The 19,408-nt window shown below is 42.0% G+C and overlaps 1 protein-coding gene across 3 annotated transcripts; it reads left to right on the forward strand.

The window, feature by feature from the left end:
- Positions 1-567: 567 nt before the first annotated feature.
- On the forward strand, positions 568-18,175 carry LOC110982024 (uncharacterized). 3 transcript variants are annotated; one of them, XM_022240147.2, is made up of 17 exons: positions 568-1,207; positions 1,914-2,036; positions 3,015-3,125; positions 5,367-5,492; positions 5,884-6,003; positions 7,049-7,180; positions 8,427-8,546; positions 9,148-9,264; positions 9,738-9,851; positions 10,254-10,385; positions 10,904-11,011; positions 11,260-11,370; positions 12,605-12,721; positions 13,440-13,556; positions 14,087-14,242; positions 15,233-15,332; positions 15,726-18,175. In XM_022240147.2, exons 1-17 carry the CDS (start codon positions 1,090-1,092, stop codon positions 16,114-16,116), a joined length of 2,313 nt encoding a protein of 770 aa, XP_022095839.2. In that variant the 5' UTR covers positions 568-1,089; the 3' UTR covers positions 16,117-18,175. The 3 variants fall into 3 exon arrangements, with proteins under 3 accessions (XP_022095839.2, XP_022095841.2, XP_022095843.2); XM_022240149.2 differs by lacking the exon at positions 8,427-8,546; XM_022240151.2 differs by lacking the exons at positions 568-1,207; positions 1,914-2,036; positions 3,015-3,125 and adding an exon at positions 3,183-4,530.
- The last annotated feature ends 1,233 nt before the right edge of the window (positions 18,176-19,408 follow it).

The following is a 19,408-nucleotide window of genomic DNA, read 5'->3' on the forward strand; positions in this document are numbered from 1 at the left end:
GACTTTGTTGAGAATATTGTACACGTATTATTCAATGCGAAGATTGGGATCACCACTCTAAATTTGGTGGTTTTGTTTTTGAAGTTCGTTCAGAAAAAAAATTGAAATCGTACGCCATACCAAAGGCAAAAAACACGAATCGTACACCATCAAATATGACCGTTATGCGGAATATTAATGCTTCACTACGTTTCTGTTTACGCTTTTTTCACTTTTAACAATCCCAGTCAACTTTTGTTTGCATTCAGTATTCCACTTGCGACGTTCACGGTACCTCTTTGCCACTCGTCCCGAAGATAACCCGAAAAAGCTCAAACTTTTGTTCAGAGGTCGCCAGTTTTGTTCGTACTGTGTAGGTCAGACCTGTATAGAAAATATCGTTATTGTACACTTTTCGGGATTCGGCAGCGGACTCATAAGCCGGTGTCCCCGTTTGCTTGAACCACCGTTGTATAACCAAAATTTCACCACAAATGGTTTGTCCCTTCTTAGGCTTAACTGTTACATAACCGTAAAGCTCAACAAAAGTTTTACCTCCTAGCTGTAGTGAAAACAGTCTACCACGGATGAGCGGTTTGTCCATAAGAGTATTGAAGTGCTTGCCACGCTATGCTATCAGCAAATGCGCACTGTTACATGCAAACTTTCAGTATACCCGAGGGAAAGCAATCGTAAAACGCGGGGCTATGTTAGTCAGTCGATTTCTTTAAGACTGATAACACCTTTTCGCTCTGAGTTCTCTGCCAGAAGTTCAGTTCGACTGGTCGACGTAACAATCGCATCGATGGTTCAGACAGTTAAATCATCATACTTTACTGCACCGATGGTCAAGAAAACGCGTGAACGCCCAAACGTGGATAGGACGTTCGCCGACTGAGCATGAATACATCGATGATGATGAAAAACCATCTTTCACTTTCAGGTCACTAGAAGGAAGCTTCATAGTTAAAACCCTCGAAGTGTTTTGACAGTAGAGCTAAGGCTTATTATTCGAAGGCCCCTCGTCTTAAGAAGTGTGGAAACGGCTTTATCTTTACATAATTCGGCTAAGGTGGCACTGGACAGCAGCATTCAGTACGCCGGTCCGACATGTTCTTAAAGATTCTACTGGTGTTTGCTGTGTGCGGATATGGGGCGTGGATTCGCGGATGTATAGCATTTGGAGGCTCTGGTAGTGACGCCGCGGAAGATGAACACGGCTCTGGAGGTAAAGTTGTTCGCATTTTTGGGGGGGGGGTGGAACTGCGATACAAGTTTATGGCGTCCGTGTCATCTGTCAGCAAATACAACTCCTTAGATGTTTAGGCGTCATATTCGATTTCCGATAAAAACACCTACACTAAACATCTCGCAAAGGCTGTCGACTTGTTTCTGTGCACTGTTTGGTTTAACAATAAATTGTCATAAGAAGACAGAGTGTCTAATCCCTGCACACTATATTGAAGCTGATATGAATGATGTTACTTTTCTACATAAGTAATTCCTAATTTAGATTAATTAATAATTAATCCTAAATAATTAAGTGATGATAATCCTTTCTTGGACTAACTTGAATTTTTATAGGCGCCACGGAAACTTTTGAAAATTCCCGCGCTCAAAAGCCCAAACACATCTACCAAACAAAACACTCCGTTCATATTCGAATTGAAACTCTCACAATATCAGGCTAAAATTGATTTATCAAAACATGATCGATATTGGATGGAAGATTAGTTTTAAAAGATACTGTATCTGAAAGAGACCATTTTTTTTAACCGTGGGTTTTTTATGTCTTATTTTTTTCTTTTCATTTTTGCTGAGACTATGCAATAGAACAGTCTTTCCAAAATCAGTCGATCGTACATTTTTGTGTGGCATTATCATCAATGAAAGTGCAGGCTTATCCAGTCACTTGTATTATTTACCATAAACAGATCATTGCTATCTGGACTACATCGAGGTTGTTGAATGTCCCGAGGGTTCATGTATACCACTATCCTGGGTCTGCGATGGTCAAGACGACTGTAACGAAGGCTACGACGAGTCATTTTGTGAAAGTACGAATTAATAACCGTTCCTTTTAACCTGCTAATTCTGCTGTGTCATGGGTTTTCCGCAATTATTTTAATATGGCACCACTTTAGTCCCCGAGGATCAATCGGTTCAATGCTTAGCAATTTTAAAATGCCACCAATGAATATTTAGTTGAAGGTGCAGTACAAATCAGATAGGCGTGTGTGTGTTACTGTAATTCGGCCTCAAGAAATTGGGAAATCTTGTTTTTTTTTTGTCGCATTTAGTATATATGGCTGAATTAAACGGGTGGAATGATAAATGCTAAGAACGCAATACTTACACGCTTACCATCATTCTCGGTGGATAAACAAGTATTTCCAGTTTCATTTTGTAAAAAAATCTATAGTGATACTTCCTTGACGCGAATGCGAATCCATTGGTGAAATTGAAAGTGAAAAACGACTCTGTCGGTGCTGATGCTTTCAGTTGGGATCATGTGGTGAAAGACCATGATATCACGCACAGATATACAATGAAATTTGTCTGACCTACCAGTCGACAAAATCGGACAAATTAAATAAGGACTCCGACAACAATTCTCACCGTGGCGTTTATTTCAAAAGTACTCAGAAAATTGATTATCTATCTGTATCGCCCCTAAAATGAAAACACGTGTACTGTTATAAAAGGGCTTTTAATTAAACAAACAAACTTAGTCAGGTAACGAGGCAATTATGGAGTAAACGGTGTCCATAACCCTAACCGTTCCAAATCCTCCGATTTCAATATTATTTGACATACACCCTAGGGGTATATAGGGTTAACCCTAACCCCTTAGGGTGCCTATGTAAAAACAAAACTCACCGGCTGTCCGGCATTATTCTGTTCTCTCTAGTTTGTCGATTTTTATCAGCCCAACAGCCTGTTTAAAACAAGCAGGTCTTTGATAATTTTCCCGATAGGCTCATTGGGCTGAAAGCTAACAGCCGCCAGACGCATTTATTTTCTGTGCTCTGTAGGTGATCTTTGTGATGTGAATCCATGCCACAATGGCGGGACGTGCGTCGCCTTAGCCAACGAGACTTTCTGTGTTTGCCCCAGCTTGTTCTACGGTGATTTCTGTGAACACGGTAGGATATCGTCATCATGATGAGGTGGCCGGGCTCAGACCTACTTGAGCCACAATTAGACAATTCGTTCAGTAATTTACCAACGGCGCTAAAGCGGCGCGGCTGCTACATTAAAATTCTACAGGCCTAACATACAAGCGTTTTTAGTTTGTGTCATCCTATCTTTGTTCACTGGAGCCCACGTGTAGCGGCTCCGAAACATACTTGGTAAAAGCAACTGCATTTAATCAATAATTATCAGTTCAAAAGACTTGGTTTTTAAATGCCTATGCCGAGACACAAATTCAAGATCCGCCTTTGGACGACCTCGACAATGAACGACTGGACATTTTCCATGCGGGTCGCGTGGGAGAATGTCGAGTTGACCAACACCCATGAGAACATTGGCTCTTGAGGACTTATTTTATGAGATGCCAATTTTAAATGTAGGCTTTGTCAGCTGCGCTGCACACAACTCACGTCACGAGATAGCAATCTGCCCTTGCGTCGACCGCAAGCTCCTATGAGGAACCTTACCGCACCACCAATAGATGGATCCCAAAACGACGCTTTTAGTGTCGATCTGCGCACTTCCGCGTTTGAAAACGAGGCTGTAGTGTCAGCTTCAATTCTTAATACAATCAAGTAAGGAGTCAAGACACAAAATACATAAAGGTATGTTAAATTCAGACTTTTCAGGCTGCAAATTTTTATGGAAGAGTCTTTCAGGATGACTCGACTCGTAAAATCAAAAGAAAAAATGACGACAATTGACCGCGAACTAACGTACCAGCGAAGGTCGTGTATCTTATGCAGTGGGCGTGGTTTAAACTGAAGTGGCGTCACACTTACGAACCGGATACTCCATGTACTATGTGGACTCCGCCGGCGCGTGCGACAAAGTTCAACACAGAGAGCCTCCGCTTCGATGTGAAATGCTCATGCGCTGATGTGAAATCCCTCTATTAGCCCCTCAACCTACCGAGACCCTCAACAACACACACACCACTCGGACATAGGCACAGTCACACTAGGATAGGTGACTTTAACCCTTGCACAGGATTCTCGACTTTTACCTCAGGATCAGCCCATGATCAGGACGACTAGACCTAGCCTGCGCGCACGTTTTATAGCCTTCGCGCTGCTGTGACCACGCCCGCGCACGCGCTCACGTGACCAAGCAGTGACTTCGATGGACGAATCGTGTCAGGGAAGTGCACTCCCTATTAGTCACAAAAAGTGGTTGCGCGCAACACAACACCCAATCATAGTTCGGCAAAGGTTGGGAAGCGCGTATCCGTAAGGAAAGATCATGACCTACCAGCATTTACAGCTGATTTAGAAATGAAGTTCGCATTGTTGTATCTACAGGCGACGTTAGACCCTTGCTCTATGGTCAGATACACATTCTTCACGCTATACAAAGGTAGGCAAAATGAAATAGCCCAGGGCCTATGCTGTAGTTTGTAAGCATGTCCGAAGCAATTAAATTTGTATTGTTTGCCTGAATGTTGGTTCTTGCATTTAGTCATGGGCTTATATCAGTCACACGGTTTAATTAATACCATGGAGGTAGAATCATATTCTACCTCCATGATACCATTTATGTCGCCACTAACCACATCGCTCCATCCCCACTTATCCCCATTTGAAAATTTGAAGTGCCCGGTATTAAGGTCCATGCCAATTTTGGGTAGATGAGGCGATGTGGAGATGGGGCGAAGTGGGGATGGGCCATAACTTTGCACCGCGCCTTGTGACTAGCGCCCTCTGTCTCGTCACATTTGTATTTAAGCGTGGCTGTTTTTTGGTTAGCATGACAATCAGATAATAGAGTTTGAGCTGGTAATCTTTGTTTATTTGACAAAGTTTTGGCAGCTCTATGAAACTGGCCCTAATGAAACCGAAAATAATGAATGTTTATGAGTGCTATGATAAGCACTTTAACGTGGTGACAGTTGAAATGTTCTAAATTCCTAATTTTTACTACCAAACTGGGAATGGGGCATGAACCACTGATCAAAAGTGAAATTCTATTGAACAGGTAATGTGGAATAGAAAAAATAATTCAATGATATGTGGTCAACTCTCCACTGATTAGCTGATGCAGGTATTGTTATGAATGTAATGTTACAGTTGCCTGGTACTGGCTAGCCATGCTCGCTTGGAAATTGAGATATTTACACAGCAATTGTAGGCCTAATTGGGCTTGGGTGAGAAGTCATTAAATTGCTGTTTCCTTCCTTTCTGCCGATTATCAAGATGATATCTGTGGAGACAACCCTTGTGAGAATGGTGGCATTTGCTATGCGACACCATGGTTGATAGGTACACCCTACGTGTGCGTCTGTCCCCCATCGTGGATAGGAGACCACTGTGATGAAGAAAGTAAGACCAAGCATTGATGCGAATACTTGACATCCAGCGGTGGGCGTTACCAGGATTTTTTGGGGGGGGGACACAAAGTACTCATTAGCACCAAACTGATGAACCATTAATGATGCCAGGGGCTCAACAGTTCTAAGGTATTTTCAAGTTAACTGTTGATTTTTCATCCTAGTTTTCGTTCATTTCTCGCGCATTCTTTTATTTCGGTTTTATGCATTTTTTTTCCAGAGAAGGGGGGGGGGAAGTGTTTGGTAGGGAATGCTTCCCCCTTGTGATGCCCATGTGTCTTGCCCCAGTTGGTTCGTGGCTTTCTTCATGTACCGCCCCAACAAAAAATCACAAACAAACTTTCTTATGAGTTCCATTGAGTACGGATTTTTATTTTCTTCAGGTGTTAGTTGCAGTAGCGATGTATGTGACAATGGAGGGACTTGCCTGGAAAGTACCTCGTCACCAGGCTCGATTCATTGTGTCTGCCCACTTCCGTTCACTGGCCAGTTTTGTGAATTCGGTATGGACATCTCTGACTTTCATGGTTGGGAGAGGATGGAACTTTCAATGCCTGTATTCATTTTAATGTTTAGTGAGTCACTTAGGCCATAAAACAAATATGGTGTAAGTCTGCATCCAGATACATGGCATCTGAAAACGGGGTAGGCAGTGGTGTAGTTTTGTGCCGAAAATTGGGGGGGGGTGACCTGCCCCGCTGCCCGATCATGAACATTTGAAAAGGGGGGTGTGTGACACCATATGATCGTATATCTAGTAGAGGTTACTGTTCATGCTGATATTGATGTACATCTGTAATTTGTATTTAGAATGGCATATTTATGGCTTTTTTAGAATTTTTCTTTTTTTGAGTGATACTGAATGCACCATGCATTGGCTTTTTCAAACAGTGGGGTGTATGTTTCTCCTGAGTAGCACCCTCTAGAACACTTCAGCAGCATTCCAGTGGAGCAAACTGCAAGCGTTTTGCTGTGCTTTCAAGGGGTCAAGAGTTTATCCCAAAGGACACGGATATTGTGTGGAACCTTGTTGAATCCCAAGAATGTAGGGTTTTTCCACAGGACAGAGCCAGATATAGACAGAGTTGTGACAGTAGATTGTCTTATGACGTAGTGCTCCTTACCATTTTTGGTTTTGATTGTTACGAGGTTACACTGCTTGATTAGAAAATGGTTGCTTGATGGTTAGGTGTTAAAGCATTTGGTCTTTAGATGCAAAATGGCTTCTAATCTCAAGTTGTCACAACTGCCCTGTGCTCCTTTTTATAGGGTTTTTAAAATCATTCTAAATGGGGAATTTAACTTGGTTGCCTCTATATTACAAATCCTCTCCTAACTCTCCATAGTCATGCAAACTGGGTTTTTATATTCTTGGTATCAAAACATTTTTGAACATTTGATTGTAGGGAGATAAATTTCTGCAAAAAATCTAAAAATCATAGCAAGTGTGAGTGTTGGATTTCGTAGGTGATCTATGCGTTGCACACTGCATATGTATTAATTGAAAATATATATATAAATGGCTCATTCTCATTCATAACGGGAAAGATTCCACTACAGACACCTGTGCCAGCAACCCATGCATGAATGGTGGAAGTTGCTACACGGCGCCATGGCTGGACACCGCCTACGAATGCATATGCCCATCCCAATGGACTGGCCACAACTGTCAGGAGAGAGGTGAGCCAGCTAACGCAAATCTGATCTGTCCGTCACAAGCTTTCTTATATGTGGTTCACCGAAAATATTCACAAAAACTGCTGGGAAATTTCTACTTTTTTACAATTTGAAACCTGAAGTGCTATTCATGGAGTTTATTGCAAGAAAGTTGGGAGAAATTCTGGAAAAAGAAAAAGGTTAACTCATGAGAATTATGGACTCGAGTGTGTCGAGCATGATCGGTTGATGATGCATGCTCTGGTGGTTGTGCTGTGCTTTTGGTCAATCCTGTTGGAAGTGTCTGACTCCACGTGCCCTGTTTGAAATGGTGCTGCACAACCCAGAATTAGAGAGAAGGGGCTGTCCACTAGTGTCAGAAGAATGGACAGATTTGCTGACCAATGCTGCAGTCATCGTATAATGGCACAGATTGAGTGTACCCAAGAAGTATGTCGTCACAGGAAGAAGTATTATATGAACTGAATTCTCTTTGAGTTAGTGATGGCTGGACTAGTTCGACCAGTCTGACCAATGTCCTACAGGAAGTCTAGGGTGTGAATTGCCATTTATGAGGTCTGGCAACACGAGATGCTTCAATTTTGATTGTGGAATCAACTAATCCACCAAGTATCCACTGAAAAACATTGGTTGGTTGAACCAATCAATGTCTGGTGATACCTTTACAAATCTTGCCCGTTTGCCCAAGCTGGCATGTCCTCAAGCTTTGCCCGTTGGTAATCCGGTAGACTAGCTTAAACATTTGGCAAGCTTGTTCTCAAGTTTGCAGGTGCCTCACCCCTTGCTCTTTAAGCCTTACCCCCTTGGATGCATATAAAAACATTGAAATTGGAGGATTCAGGGCTGAAAACATTGAAATTGGAGGATTCAGGACTGTCCGGGCTAGCTAGGGCAGTACTTATATGGGCTGTCAAGAGTTGTACGCCCCAATGTACAAATGGCAAGGAGTACGACCAACAGATAAGCAAGAGTATACTCTTGATAAGACTAGGAATATTCTCTTGCATCATGTGGTTATTTGAAGATGTTAGAAAGGTCATAGTTGACTGTTAACACATTGCTATCCTTATAAAGTAATGCAACATTTTCCTTCACTCGCCAGCAGCCAGAAAAGCACACGTAAATGCAGCCATTGGGTTTAAGATTCCTGGTCTGAATATGATACTCTGGATATCTGTTCCCTTCCCTCTTACAAAAAAAAGACCCTTGCTGATGATTTTTGCTTGGTTTGGGATCTGTTTCTCACCAGCTTACAGTTGCAGCTACAATCTGTGCCGTCATGGAGGGACATGTTTAGAAAGTAGCTCGTTGCCAGGCTCCATCCACTGTGTCTGTCCGCCTTCGTTCACTGGCCAGTTTTGTGAAATCGGTAGGACATTGTGGCCTTTTGTTTGTCTGCTGGGAAGGGCATGCATGTAGTGCAGCTCATTATTGATAGTACCTTGACTTTTGAGGAACCAATTCTTGTAACCCAAAGCCCTCTGTCTTTTATCCAAAATCCTTTCCAAATTCTGCAACAGGTGTCTATTACGTATACTGGACACAACAATCAGAAGCCATTCCGGGTCCTGTTCATATGTAGAGACCAGACCAGACTCGGTTTGTCTTCATCCAGCAGAAACCTGCGCAACCGATTCGTGCTGGACTGTGAAAGCCCTTGGAGGAAAAGGCTTACTTACTGACATGTCAACTCACAGTGCCCTTTCCGTTGTAAAAATTGGAAATACTGTTCACAAAATGCCTGAATAAAACTTCTCTGAGTACAAGTTGCTGGTTAATTTTCTAATTCTAGCATGAAACCGTGTCTCAAAGTTTTTCACATTCACATCCGTGACCACAGTTTAGTTTTGTCTGTCTGTGTGAAGACTTTACTGTGTCTATACACCTCACATGTATGCACACCTGTAGTTCACTGTGGTTTGTTCCCCGAAGCTGTTTGCTACTGTTGTGGCCCTGTTTTTTTTTTTCAGGTGACCTGTGCATCAGCAACATCTGCTTGAATGGAGGGACATGTCAGTGGGACCACTCAGTAAACTCACTGTATTGTCATTGCCCCGATATGTTCTCCGGCCAGTTCTGCGAAATCGGTACAAAACTTAGAAATCTTAATCTCTACCATCAGGAAGAAGCTCTTACTGCCACCAAGCACGATAGTTTTAGATGAACAATACTTATATCTGGGCCTAGCTCATGTAGGGAGTGTAACCTTCTGTTTTATCTTTACTTTTCTGAGGAAAAGCAGCGATTTCTCCCTGCCAGTGAAGTATCAAGAAAAGCTTAGGAATGAAAAAAAATTTCTTTGGATTGTCTTTGAAAACCGGGCGCAGTGCGAGAATGGTATTTCCAACTTTTACAAAAGTTGGTGTCAAAATGATCTCAAGAAATTACTTTCAGAAAAGATAATCCACAGGGCTCAATAGGTGAAAAATTGCAGTTTGGCAATGTGGAAAAAAGTCAAAGGGGGCGGATTCCGACCCCTAGCTCTTGAAGGGTTAAAGCCTACCCTGTCATGTTGGTTTTATGGGCCCATATTTTGATAACAATTTCTGTTTTTTGGCAGATCTGAGTTGCAGCAGTTTGTGCCTGAACGGAGGGACATGCTTGACAGACGTCTCGTCTGGCTCTACATTTTGCCTGTGCCCGCTACAGTTCTCTGGCCAGTTCTGTGAAATATGTGAGCCAAATATTAGAAATTCAAAAATCAATGGAGACTTAGGTCAAATTTTGCTGTTGGTAGAGCATCTTTGTAATGTAAATATACCTGTGCCAAGATACCCATTCTAGTTAGAATTGACCTTTTCACAAAGTCATTATGGTGATGCTGTAGATTTTGATGTTTTTAAACCAATGAAATAAAATTTCGATATTGTTTACCCACATGTAACGTTTAGTACCTCAATACCTGTGAAAATTCAGTGCATAGATATGTTTTCTGTGAAAATTACACAGTAAAAAGTTCAGTTCTCCTTCTGATTTATGTCTCAAGTTGGAAATCAAATAGGCTCATCTCTTGTGAGTTGATTTATAAAAACAATAACATATCATTTCTGTGATCTCTCGATGACTAACATTTAAGATACCTCCACCAATGCCTGTGATGACAATCAGTGTTCAAACGGTGGAACTTGCTACCCGACGCCGACCGCGAGCACTCCGTACACCTGCGTATGTCCACTCGGGTGGACCGACAATTTCTGTGAAGAAAGAGGTGGGCATGATGATGTTCCAGGATGTTGGCTGAATATATAGACTATGTAGAGGCTATCATTAGAAGTCACTGGTGTGATAGTCCCATGCCTTGCACAGATTGTACCTAGCTGTCCCTTTAATGCCTCTTTGGTGCATGGATGTGGCTTAACTGTCCTACGTATTCATGAATCTCAGAGTGAGCCACATCTGAAAGTAGTGGCTGTGGCTGGGTATTACGTGTGCACATTGGAAGACAATTTGGTTGGTGGCTACAGCGGTTTCCCATAGACGCACATGGTTTTATACTCCCAGCCACGTCCAATTGTTTCAGACAGGGTTTCAGCCCGCAGTCAACACAATTGCTGCAAACCATGCTCCTTCAATGATCTGAAAACGGCTGCCTCTTCCACAAAACCGTGCTGCCTTTCCAAGACATGTTCTGCTGCAAGAGATTTGTCAACGTCGACGTTTCTGAGTCACTCAATCAATCTTGAAAACCGTTTCTTATGACTGGTAATTGTTTTGGATTTGATTCAGTTTCCACCTGCTTGTTTGTGCCGTGTCTTTACGGAGGAACGTGCGACACTTCCGCCAATGGTGGCTGTACCTGCCTCGATGGTTACACGGGCACATACTGCGAAACTCGTGAGTAGTTGTTGCAATTTTTCTCAGCTGAGGAAAATAAAACAGACCTCATTTCCACTGACAGCGGAACACCAGAGTGGTGTATTTTGGTCTAGATACGCTGTTCGGAAGCCTATCATGCCCTTCCTATTTATAAAGATAAGCCACTTGCTTGAACACAGCCCAATTTTTCCCGAGAACTGTATCATGTGGCTTGAAGTTGTGTACATGAAAAGAAAAAAAGAATTAAAACGTTGCATCTCTTTCAGGACTGCCTTGCACAATATCCCCATGTGAAAATGGTGGGAGCTGCCTCAACATTGGGGACTTCAGCTTCTGCTCGTGCACCTCAGGATACACTGGCGTATTTTGCGAGGAAGGTTGGTGGCTAATGCATTTTCATATCTGAATAAATGCCTGTCATCTGATTAGTGAATTGAAGATCACATGACTTGGAATAGTCGGACAGTGCATGGCACGTGTGCATATCACAGAAGCCATGCAAATAGAATGGTGATTGAGCTACTTTAGGTCAAATAAACGTGGAAGCTAACGCTGTGTACAGTCCAGCGCCATAGTGCAGCTCTCAATTACTAGCAGCCGATTAACCCAAAGAAACAGGGATCCTTTTAACTGATGAACTTTTTTAACTTGTAGGTGTTATTGATACGATAAGAGCAACTGCAAAGCACTCAAGATTTGTTGAAGCATTAACCGATTTGATAAGTGAAAACTTTGCGTTATGATCATTCTGGGCCTAGAAACTTAAATAGTGACTTGTACACAAAGAACGTTTGTTCGGGTTTTGTATAATTAAAAGCAGTGATGGATGGTTTGTGTTGTACTGAGATGAACATTTGTGTACTGATACTTCAAGCTCCAAAGAGTCCTCAGCCAATCGATGTTATTTTTGGAGACAGTGTTGTAGCTGAGTCCAGTCACAAGTCAGTGGACGGGCCCTGCAGTAAATTCCCACCCCATGCCTTTTTTGCATGGTCCAGGCCTGTATGTCCGAAACGTCAGACTTTTTATCTGTGTCCAGCATAAATAGCAGCCGTGATTGGTCAGAGCACTTTGGGGGGGCTGGGCTTAACATGAGTTCATTAGGAGTACATTTCAGAAGTGACCGGTTACTGTCAGGAGTGGTCGCTGACAGAGGAATGGCTTTACCATAGTTTGAGCAACTTTTGTCTTGAATTGAGAGCGGATGACTTGAGATGGACTCTTGATGAAAACCTTGAGTTGTCGAGTTTCACAAATACATAAGTGACCTTTTGGTTTTTGTTTTTGAACAACTGAGCTAAATCAGTAAACCATAAGCCTAGATCAGTCCACAAGTCCATTTTCTGCCTTAGAAATAACAAATTCTATGTGATGACGGCAGAGGTAAGAGTATATTTCCAATTGGTTTTGATATGAAAGGCTTCTCAACATTTCTGTAACCGCAGGAATCTGAAGTTGAAACAAAAATGATGTTTGGGACGAGGTTAACGTTGTAGTCTTGTATATATTTCAGGCAAGATGCATTGACCATGTGCATTAATTGACCAGATGCATTGACCATGTGCATTAATTGACCAGATGCATTGACTGTTTCAACATATCTCCCTGCAGAATTGACCTGTGGGGAGTCCGGCTGTGTTAACGATGGCCTCTGTGTTCTGTCTCGGGGCGACGGTGTTGCAAGTTGCATATGTAGACAAGGCTACACAGGAGAGTATTGTGAAACAGGTATGAAGATTAAGTTCAGACAAAAGAGAACAACAACTTAGACATCAGACCAAATTGGAGCCATGCTGTGAACAGCTCTAGATAGTCGTGGATGCTGTGATTGATGAGGCACCTGCAGGAAAATAAAAGCAGGATCTATATTCAGATAAAACACTAGTCTTGAATTCAGTGTTATACATTTATGGTAAAAATGGACTTGTTGAATCCAGTGCTTTTGTGTGTGGTGAGTTACTGTACTTTGAAAAAGTTGATTGCAGCATTCAAAATTTTTAATCCAGCATTTTAATACAAGAGTTAATTCAACAATTGAAGTGTTTAATTCAGTTTTTTCCCTTGAAATTGTTGAATTGGCATTTAAAACATTGAATTAACAGTTTGAATTGCACGCATGTAAGTGTTGCATTCCACCCTTCGGTGTTTTAGTCTGCAGTAAAATGAAAATCAAGATGCTCCGACACATCAGCCAGTAAACTTGCGGGAAAGAATTCAGCCGACAACAAAAAAAACCCATCCAATTTCTGACCTCTACTGTGATCGTAACGTAGATCAATCTAGAGCATGCTTCTCTACACACTCAGCGAGGCGGTTCGCCGATGATCCGCACAGAACCTGTCCAAATTGGCATATACGTCTGGCGCTTTGACACAAATGACCTTGCCCTTGTGATGAAACACCAAAGTGGCTCATTACTGTATCTACCCTTCTTTCTTTCATCCAGTCATGGCTTGTGCTGCGGTATCATGCCAAAATGGCGGCACATGTGTCGCATCCGACGATGGGGCTACTGCCTTTTGTGTGTGCGCAGATCAGTTCACCGGACAGTTTTGCCAATCAGGTGATACTAAAAATAAAAGAAATCACTTAATAATTAATAGTATTCCATGGTTATTTTGGTATCCTCAGCCCATGCCACATTTTGCTGGAATGGTTTATGACCTATGCAAGAAATGACATGTACAACTTTGGAAACTGCGAGTTAGCATCTGAAGCAGCCATCTAATTAGGCACACTATATACATGTTACTGCTGGAGGCTGCACAGCCAAGTCATTTTGGCAAAGCCTTTTATTAACACGGAATTAACAAGTGATGGAATTGACTAACACATGGCATCATGTAGGCTATCTATACATTACTGGCCTTGTGTGCTTTTTCCCAGCGCAAAGTCCTAGTGCACCTGAAAAAACTTTGATAGCAGTGTTAGGCAAAGGCAAAACAAGAAAAGTTTTTGTTTAATGAATTAGTTCATTCATCCATTTGTTTATTTTAAACCCAAACCCTAGTGTATAGAAAGTAAGGTTGGAAATGAATGCAAAGTGAAAGGTTATTTTTCTTGTTTGTGGGCTGTCTCTTTCGAAAATACAAGCACTTAATCCGTGCAGCAGTTCGCCTTGCGGAAACCGCGGCACTTGCAGCGCTGTAACTTCAGACAGTGCTAACACTTATGCCTGCAGCTGCTTTGACGGGTGGACGGGCCCTTCCTGCGAGCTCAGCTCAGAGGGGTCGACGGGATTGGCCACAGGTGAGAGTAATAGAGCAGAAGACTTCCAAAAAGATCCCATGTCTGTGTCTCAGTACCCAACAACAGTCTTGCCGCTTTAACATTTTTTGACACATGTGCCATTTTGTCCGCTTATGAACTTCTCAGCGTCTAGTGTTAGAACTTTAATGCATGATTTTATTGGAAACTTTGTTCATGGTTAATGATTTGATCCTGTACGGATAGCAGTTCTGCTAAAAAGGAAAATTGTACTCAAAGATGTTGCTGGAAGCTCAGTAATCACTTTGTTGTGTTCACTTTGCACCGTCTGTTCACATCATGAAAAAAAAAATTGGAAAGGCCTCGACAAATTTATGGAGTAATTTATTAAAAGACAAGAATCATGGCATTTGTGAGACAAAAAAAAGGAGAAAAAATACCAATCAGGAGTTAGAGATATGCTCTATCTAGGGGAGACTTAGTCTGATAGTCCATGTGATGGTAGATGGCAGTATTCAAGTTGAGACTTGTCCTTGACCTCTGGACTTCTTCATTTTTCTATCAATCATGTCATTTTCTTTGAGATATAATAAGCCAAGTAATTAGGCTATCAATTCTTAGTACACGGCTAGAGAATAAGATTGCATTTATTTGTGAGTAAACATCCAACTCCAGGAAACTAATTTTATGATGGAACACAACCAACAAGGCCCTCTTCATCAGATGCTTCCAAAAAGGCCTTCCCAATGTTTTGAAATCACTATTTCCTCACTAGGTTGATTTGCAAATCCAACCTTTTCATAAGAAAACCTTTTGTTTAAATGTCCAGAGGCAAAGTATCAAGAGTGTGTACTCATTCCTATTGGGCTTGACTCAGTTCTGGTGTTAGGTTTTGTAAGAATCTAAACAAGGTCTCAGATAAGGTCTTGAGTAATTATATGTCACTGAGGCAAAGGAGTTCTCCAATCAGGGGTTGGTTCAGTGGGGTTCATAGGTCACGTGGAGTGCCTGTTGTTTTCCCCCTCTTTGTAGGTGTGGCTATCGGTGCAGCAGCGGGTGGATTGGTGGTGGTCCTGATCATCGTTGCCATTGTGGTGGCTGTTTGCTGTTGCATGGTTAGAAAAAACCACAGGTATGCAAACCTAGGACAAGTCCTCAGTTATCAGTATTCTGGTTTCGTACTTGTTGAGTTGTTGAATAGAGATGAATACCAAAATCTCAGTGTGAGCCTAAACTTACATGTAAATAAACTGTCTGCTCCGTGCAGGAGCAAGAGATAGCATATTTTAGCTTACAACAACTTCCTTTGGAGAGCAAACTCTTCATGTGTGCACAGATTTATGCATACTCTTGGAATGATTACCACAAGTTCTTGAAAGTCAAGGAGCCAGACTTATCCCTAGAGTATCTCTCACAAGTGAAATCTTCCTTTCTTTGTACAGTGTCATTTTATATCTACAGTTGCAATAGATCAATATGTTGCTGACTATTTGTGTAAGTTGTGTTTTCTTCAATTGTCATGCAGCCCTCCTCCACAACTCAGTGCTGGACCAGCAGCCACGGTCAGCAATCCCCGGTACTCCTCTGAGCTCAAGCCACCCAAGTACGGGGACAAGAGCAGCGTACCGCCCCCACCCTATGAGTACATGGACCCTATCTCTGCCCCTGGCGTGCAGGTGCCCCCTCGTCCCACCAGCCCGACCTCCTCGGGGTACCAGATGCCCATGCAACCCCTATCCACATCGCAGACGAAACCTGCTATGTCCTTGCGGACGCCTGAGGAGGAGTATGCGTATGCGAACAACGTTTACGAGGAACTGGACGCCGAGTCCCAGATGTACGTGGAACCTAATTCCCATGATGTCAACAAGAATAGCTCGAAAGGTGACCAGGCCTACATGGACCTGACTGAGTAGTTTCAAACTTGTTTCCCTTTCCACAGATAGTGCAGTGGTTTCTTTCCAAATTGCAGCTTTATTTCTCTCTCCAGTTTCACCTGATTTTTTTTTCTCCTGCCACCCTCCTCCCCCCCCCAAAAAAGTAATTAAGCCCAGTGTGACAAACTGACAAACCATTTTAACCACTTGCTGCCGGTTTCATTGGAAGTTGTATGACGAATTCCTGGGGGATTTTCAAGATTTTCTGTTTTCAAAATTCTTCAAAATTTCATAACTTCATTTTGCTGGACGTTTACATCCACACAAATGACTGTGTGGTGGCTACTCTAATCTGACAGACAACACCTATTGACGCCTGAGTATTTCAGCCAGACCTGCCACCTTGTAAAGAGAGCCCAGATTGTGCGGTGTTACGTAATTTTCTTTTGTTCCCAAAACTGGCCCAGTGCGGCGCTGCTGCTGTCTTTTCAGATGAGGCCCGATGAGCGTGCAGTGGGTTTATGCATGCAGTAGTGTAGGTTACCAGGAAAAAAAATCATTTCTGAACATATCACTTGCACGGCTCCAGCATCATGTGATCAAGCAAAATTAATGTTTGGTTAGAAATTTTGTTTCAAGATCTTGAAGTAAAGTTGTCCAACATTGCATTTTTCCATGTTTCAACTTGCATTGCTTTTGAGCCAAAGGTTGTAACAACTCACAAATGTCACAGCCATAAAGTTGACATTGTGTCTGACAAAAGATTGATTACATCATAGGAAAAGGTGTTCAGCAATCTTTTTTTAATATTTATCTCGAGGTTATTGTTTATGTCTAATATGTAAATTTTAACACAGTTGAGATTTACTATTGTACTTTGACAAAACTAAAATCTTGGTTCAGGAAAAAGTTATCAGTGTGGACACCCAAATCCTAAATGTTCTTTTATGATAATCGTGGGTGATTCAAAAATCAAATACCATTAATGTCCGTCTTTTAGTTATATTTGTTGGCAACTTCCTCATTTTAAGACTTAATACAGTTGAACCTTGTTAATAAGAGCTCTGCTTATACAAGATTCTGGTTAAAACATGGAAAATTTTAGGTCACAATCCTTTATTTGGCATTGTTTTCATTCCTGATAATACTAGGTTCCTGTTGTTACAAGGTAATTTGCCAAGCCCGAAGGACCTCTTATTAACGAGGTTCAACTGTAGTATTTCCGTATGTTGTGCAATAATCCTGCATTCTCTCTGATTTTTAGGTAGAAGATCCTTCTAATTATGGGGAATACTCTTTGAATTAAGATTTGTAAAGCAGAAAGATTCATATGTTAAGATGAATTTTTTTATATTTTATAATATAGTCTTGTAGAGTTTCTTGAGTGACTAGGGTTGTCTCAGGAGTAATTGAAATCGAATATAGGTTTTTAATTGTTATTTTAATCTTGTGTGCACTGGCCTTGTTTTGTACCGATGGATTTTATTGAAACTTGAAAACATCCATATTCGTAAGTTTGTCAAATCTAGTCGATGAAAGCATATTGTAATTTCAAGCTGTTTTTCACAAAATCACTCACTATATATATATCGCCCGGCAATTTTCATGGGGGAACCCTTTTTTCCCAGGGGATGTGTCAAAAGCAATCCTCAGGAGAAACTTATAAACCAAAACAAAGGCTGGTCAATTCTGAGGTATTTGTAAGCGAATTGGTGATTTTTTTTTCATCTGCTTATTTCCCCCTTTTTTTCATTTCTCCCTTTTTATCCCCCTTTTTTCTGGGGGAGGGGAGAGTGTATCCCCCTGTATATTGTTATTAGTATTCTGTGACATAAAAAATGGATAAATGTATTGCTTTACAGTCTTAAAAGGTTTTTATATAATCATTTATGTATTTTGGTACAGTATATGGAGTACATATGTTGGAATATTTATGAACAAACTTTTCCTCTAAAGGCTTGTTCAGAATATGATTACATTATATGACTAGGCCATAAGCGTTATCTCGATCCTTAGGACGACAACACTCGTCAGTTGAATAAGCAGTTGTACGGTTGTCATTTTTCAAGAAAATAATATATGTAGTACGAACAGTGTAGTTTTCAAAATTCCCTCTGGTGTGAATTCATGCTTACTCTGTAAAGCTAAAGATACTAGCGGGCGCATTACTCTGAAAATTTCATGTACAACTTAATGCACTTTCATGCATAAGTCACTACCAAAGATGAGTAATTCGGCCGTAAAGGTGTTATCACCTTGGGCGCCATTCGAGTGTGAACGTTAATGTGTGTGCGTGCCTGTCGCGGCGCCTGCGCATTAACAGGCAGTGCGCAGGCGTGGTCCAACCACAATAGCGTCCATGTGACAACAACGTTTTACGCGCATTCATGGTGAAGTTCCCCATCTTGCGCCGCCGCTACGCGATACGCGGCGCTATACGATCTTTGGACACTACACGAGCGTTTTGAAGCGATCGAGTGAATCTTGGTGGATCATGGAAATGCTCAGCGAGTCATTGCTTCACTGCTGTTTTCAACACGTGCCATTGATGATGTCGCGGACGAGTGTGTTGATCCAATATCCCTAGGTCGGATGTCATTTCTGTGTAGGCCAAATGAAATTTCGAAATCCCAACTTGAAACCTCTTGAGAAAAACTCAAAATTTCATTTGGTTACATAAGTATTAGTACCACAACATTAATACAGGCTGTTGAACCTCTGTGAAAAATTTCAGTGTCAGTCTCCAAAATTTGAAAAAGGACCGCGTGCTGAAAACGGGTATTTGGCGCACCTGACAAAATCTCAAAAAATCCCACTTTAATATTATAAGAAAGTTGATTAAGTCTGTGACGCGACAGGGCGCGCTAGTCACTAGGCGCAGTACGAAAACAGACATTTATTTATGTCTGTGGCCGGTACGAAATTATAGATGGCGCTCTGCCCAGTAACGTAAACAGAGGCAGACGTTATATAGGCGCGCATAGCTAGCTGTGTGTTAAGCGAGCGCGGCGCATAGGCTCCGCCTTGAGCGTTGTGCGATAGGGCAGAAGTCACTGCTTAGTCACGTGAGCGCGGGCGTGGTCACAGCGGCGCGAAGACTATAAAATGCGCGCGCATGCGCGGCAAGATTAGTCCGACGTTTTGATGATGAAAGATCGTATAGCGCCGAAGGCGTAAGATGGATAACTCTGCCCACAAGATACGCCTGCGCAGTTTACGGTAATGCTACGGCGCAGGCTCACCAGGCCAGGTGCACGTGCCTGCCGCGGCGCGCAGGCCTATGCAGTAATGTGAATTGCGCAGGCGTATCGCTTGCTCAAATGGCGCTTAT

Source organism: Acanthaster planci, linkage group LG09, assembly GCF_054643075.1.
Source record: "Acanthaster planci isolate LZ-2023a linkage group LG09, COTS_SCS, whole genome shotgun sequence".
NCBI classification, from domain to species: Eukaryota; Metazoa; Echinodermata; class Asteroidea; order Valvatida; family Acanthasteridae; genus Acanthaster; species Acanthaster planci.

Coding starts and splice junctions, on each gene's coding strand:
- LOC110982024 (XM_022240147.2), top strand. CDS start 1,090: ATGTTCTTAAAGATTCTACTGGTGTTTGCTGTGTGCGGATATGGGGCG. Junction 3,126..5,366: donor CGGTGATTTCTGTGAACACG/GTAGGATATCGT, acceptor CCGATTATCAAG/ATGATATCTGTGGAGACAAC. Junction 9,852..10,253: donor TGGCCAGTTCTGTGAAATAT/GTGAGCCAAATA, acceptor CTAACATTTAAG/ATACCTCCACCAATGCCTGT.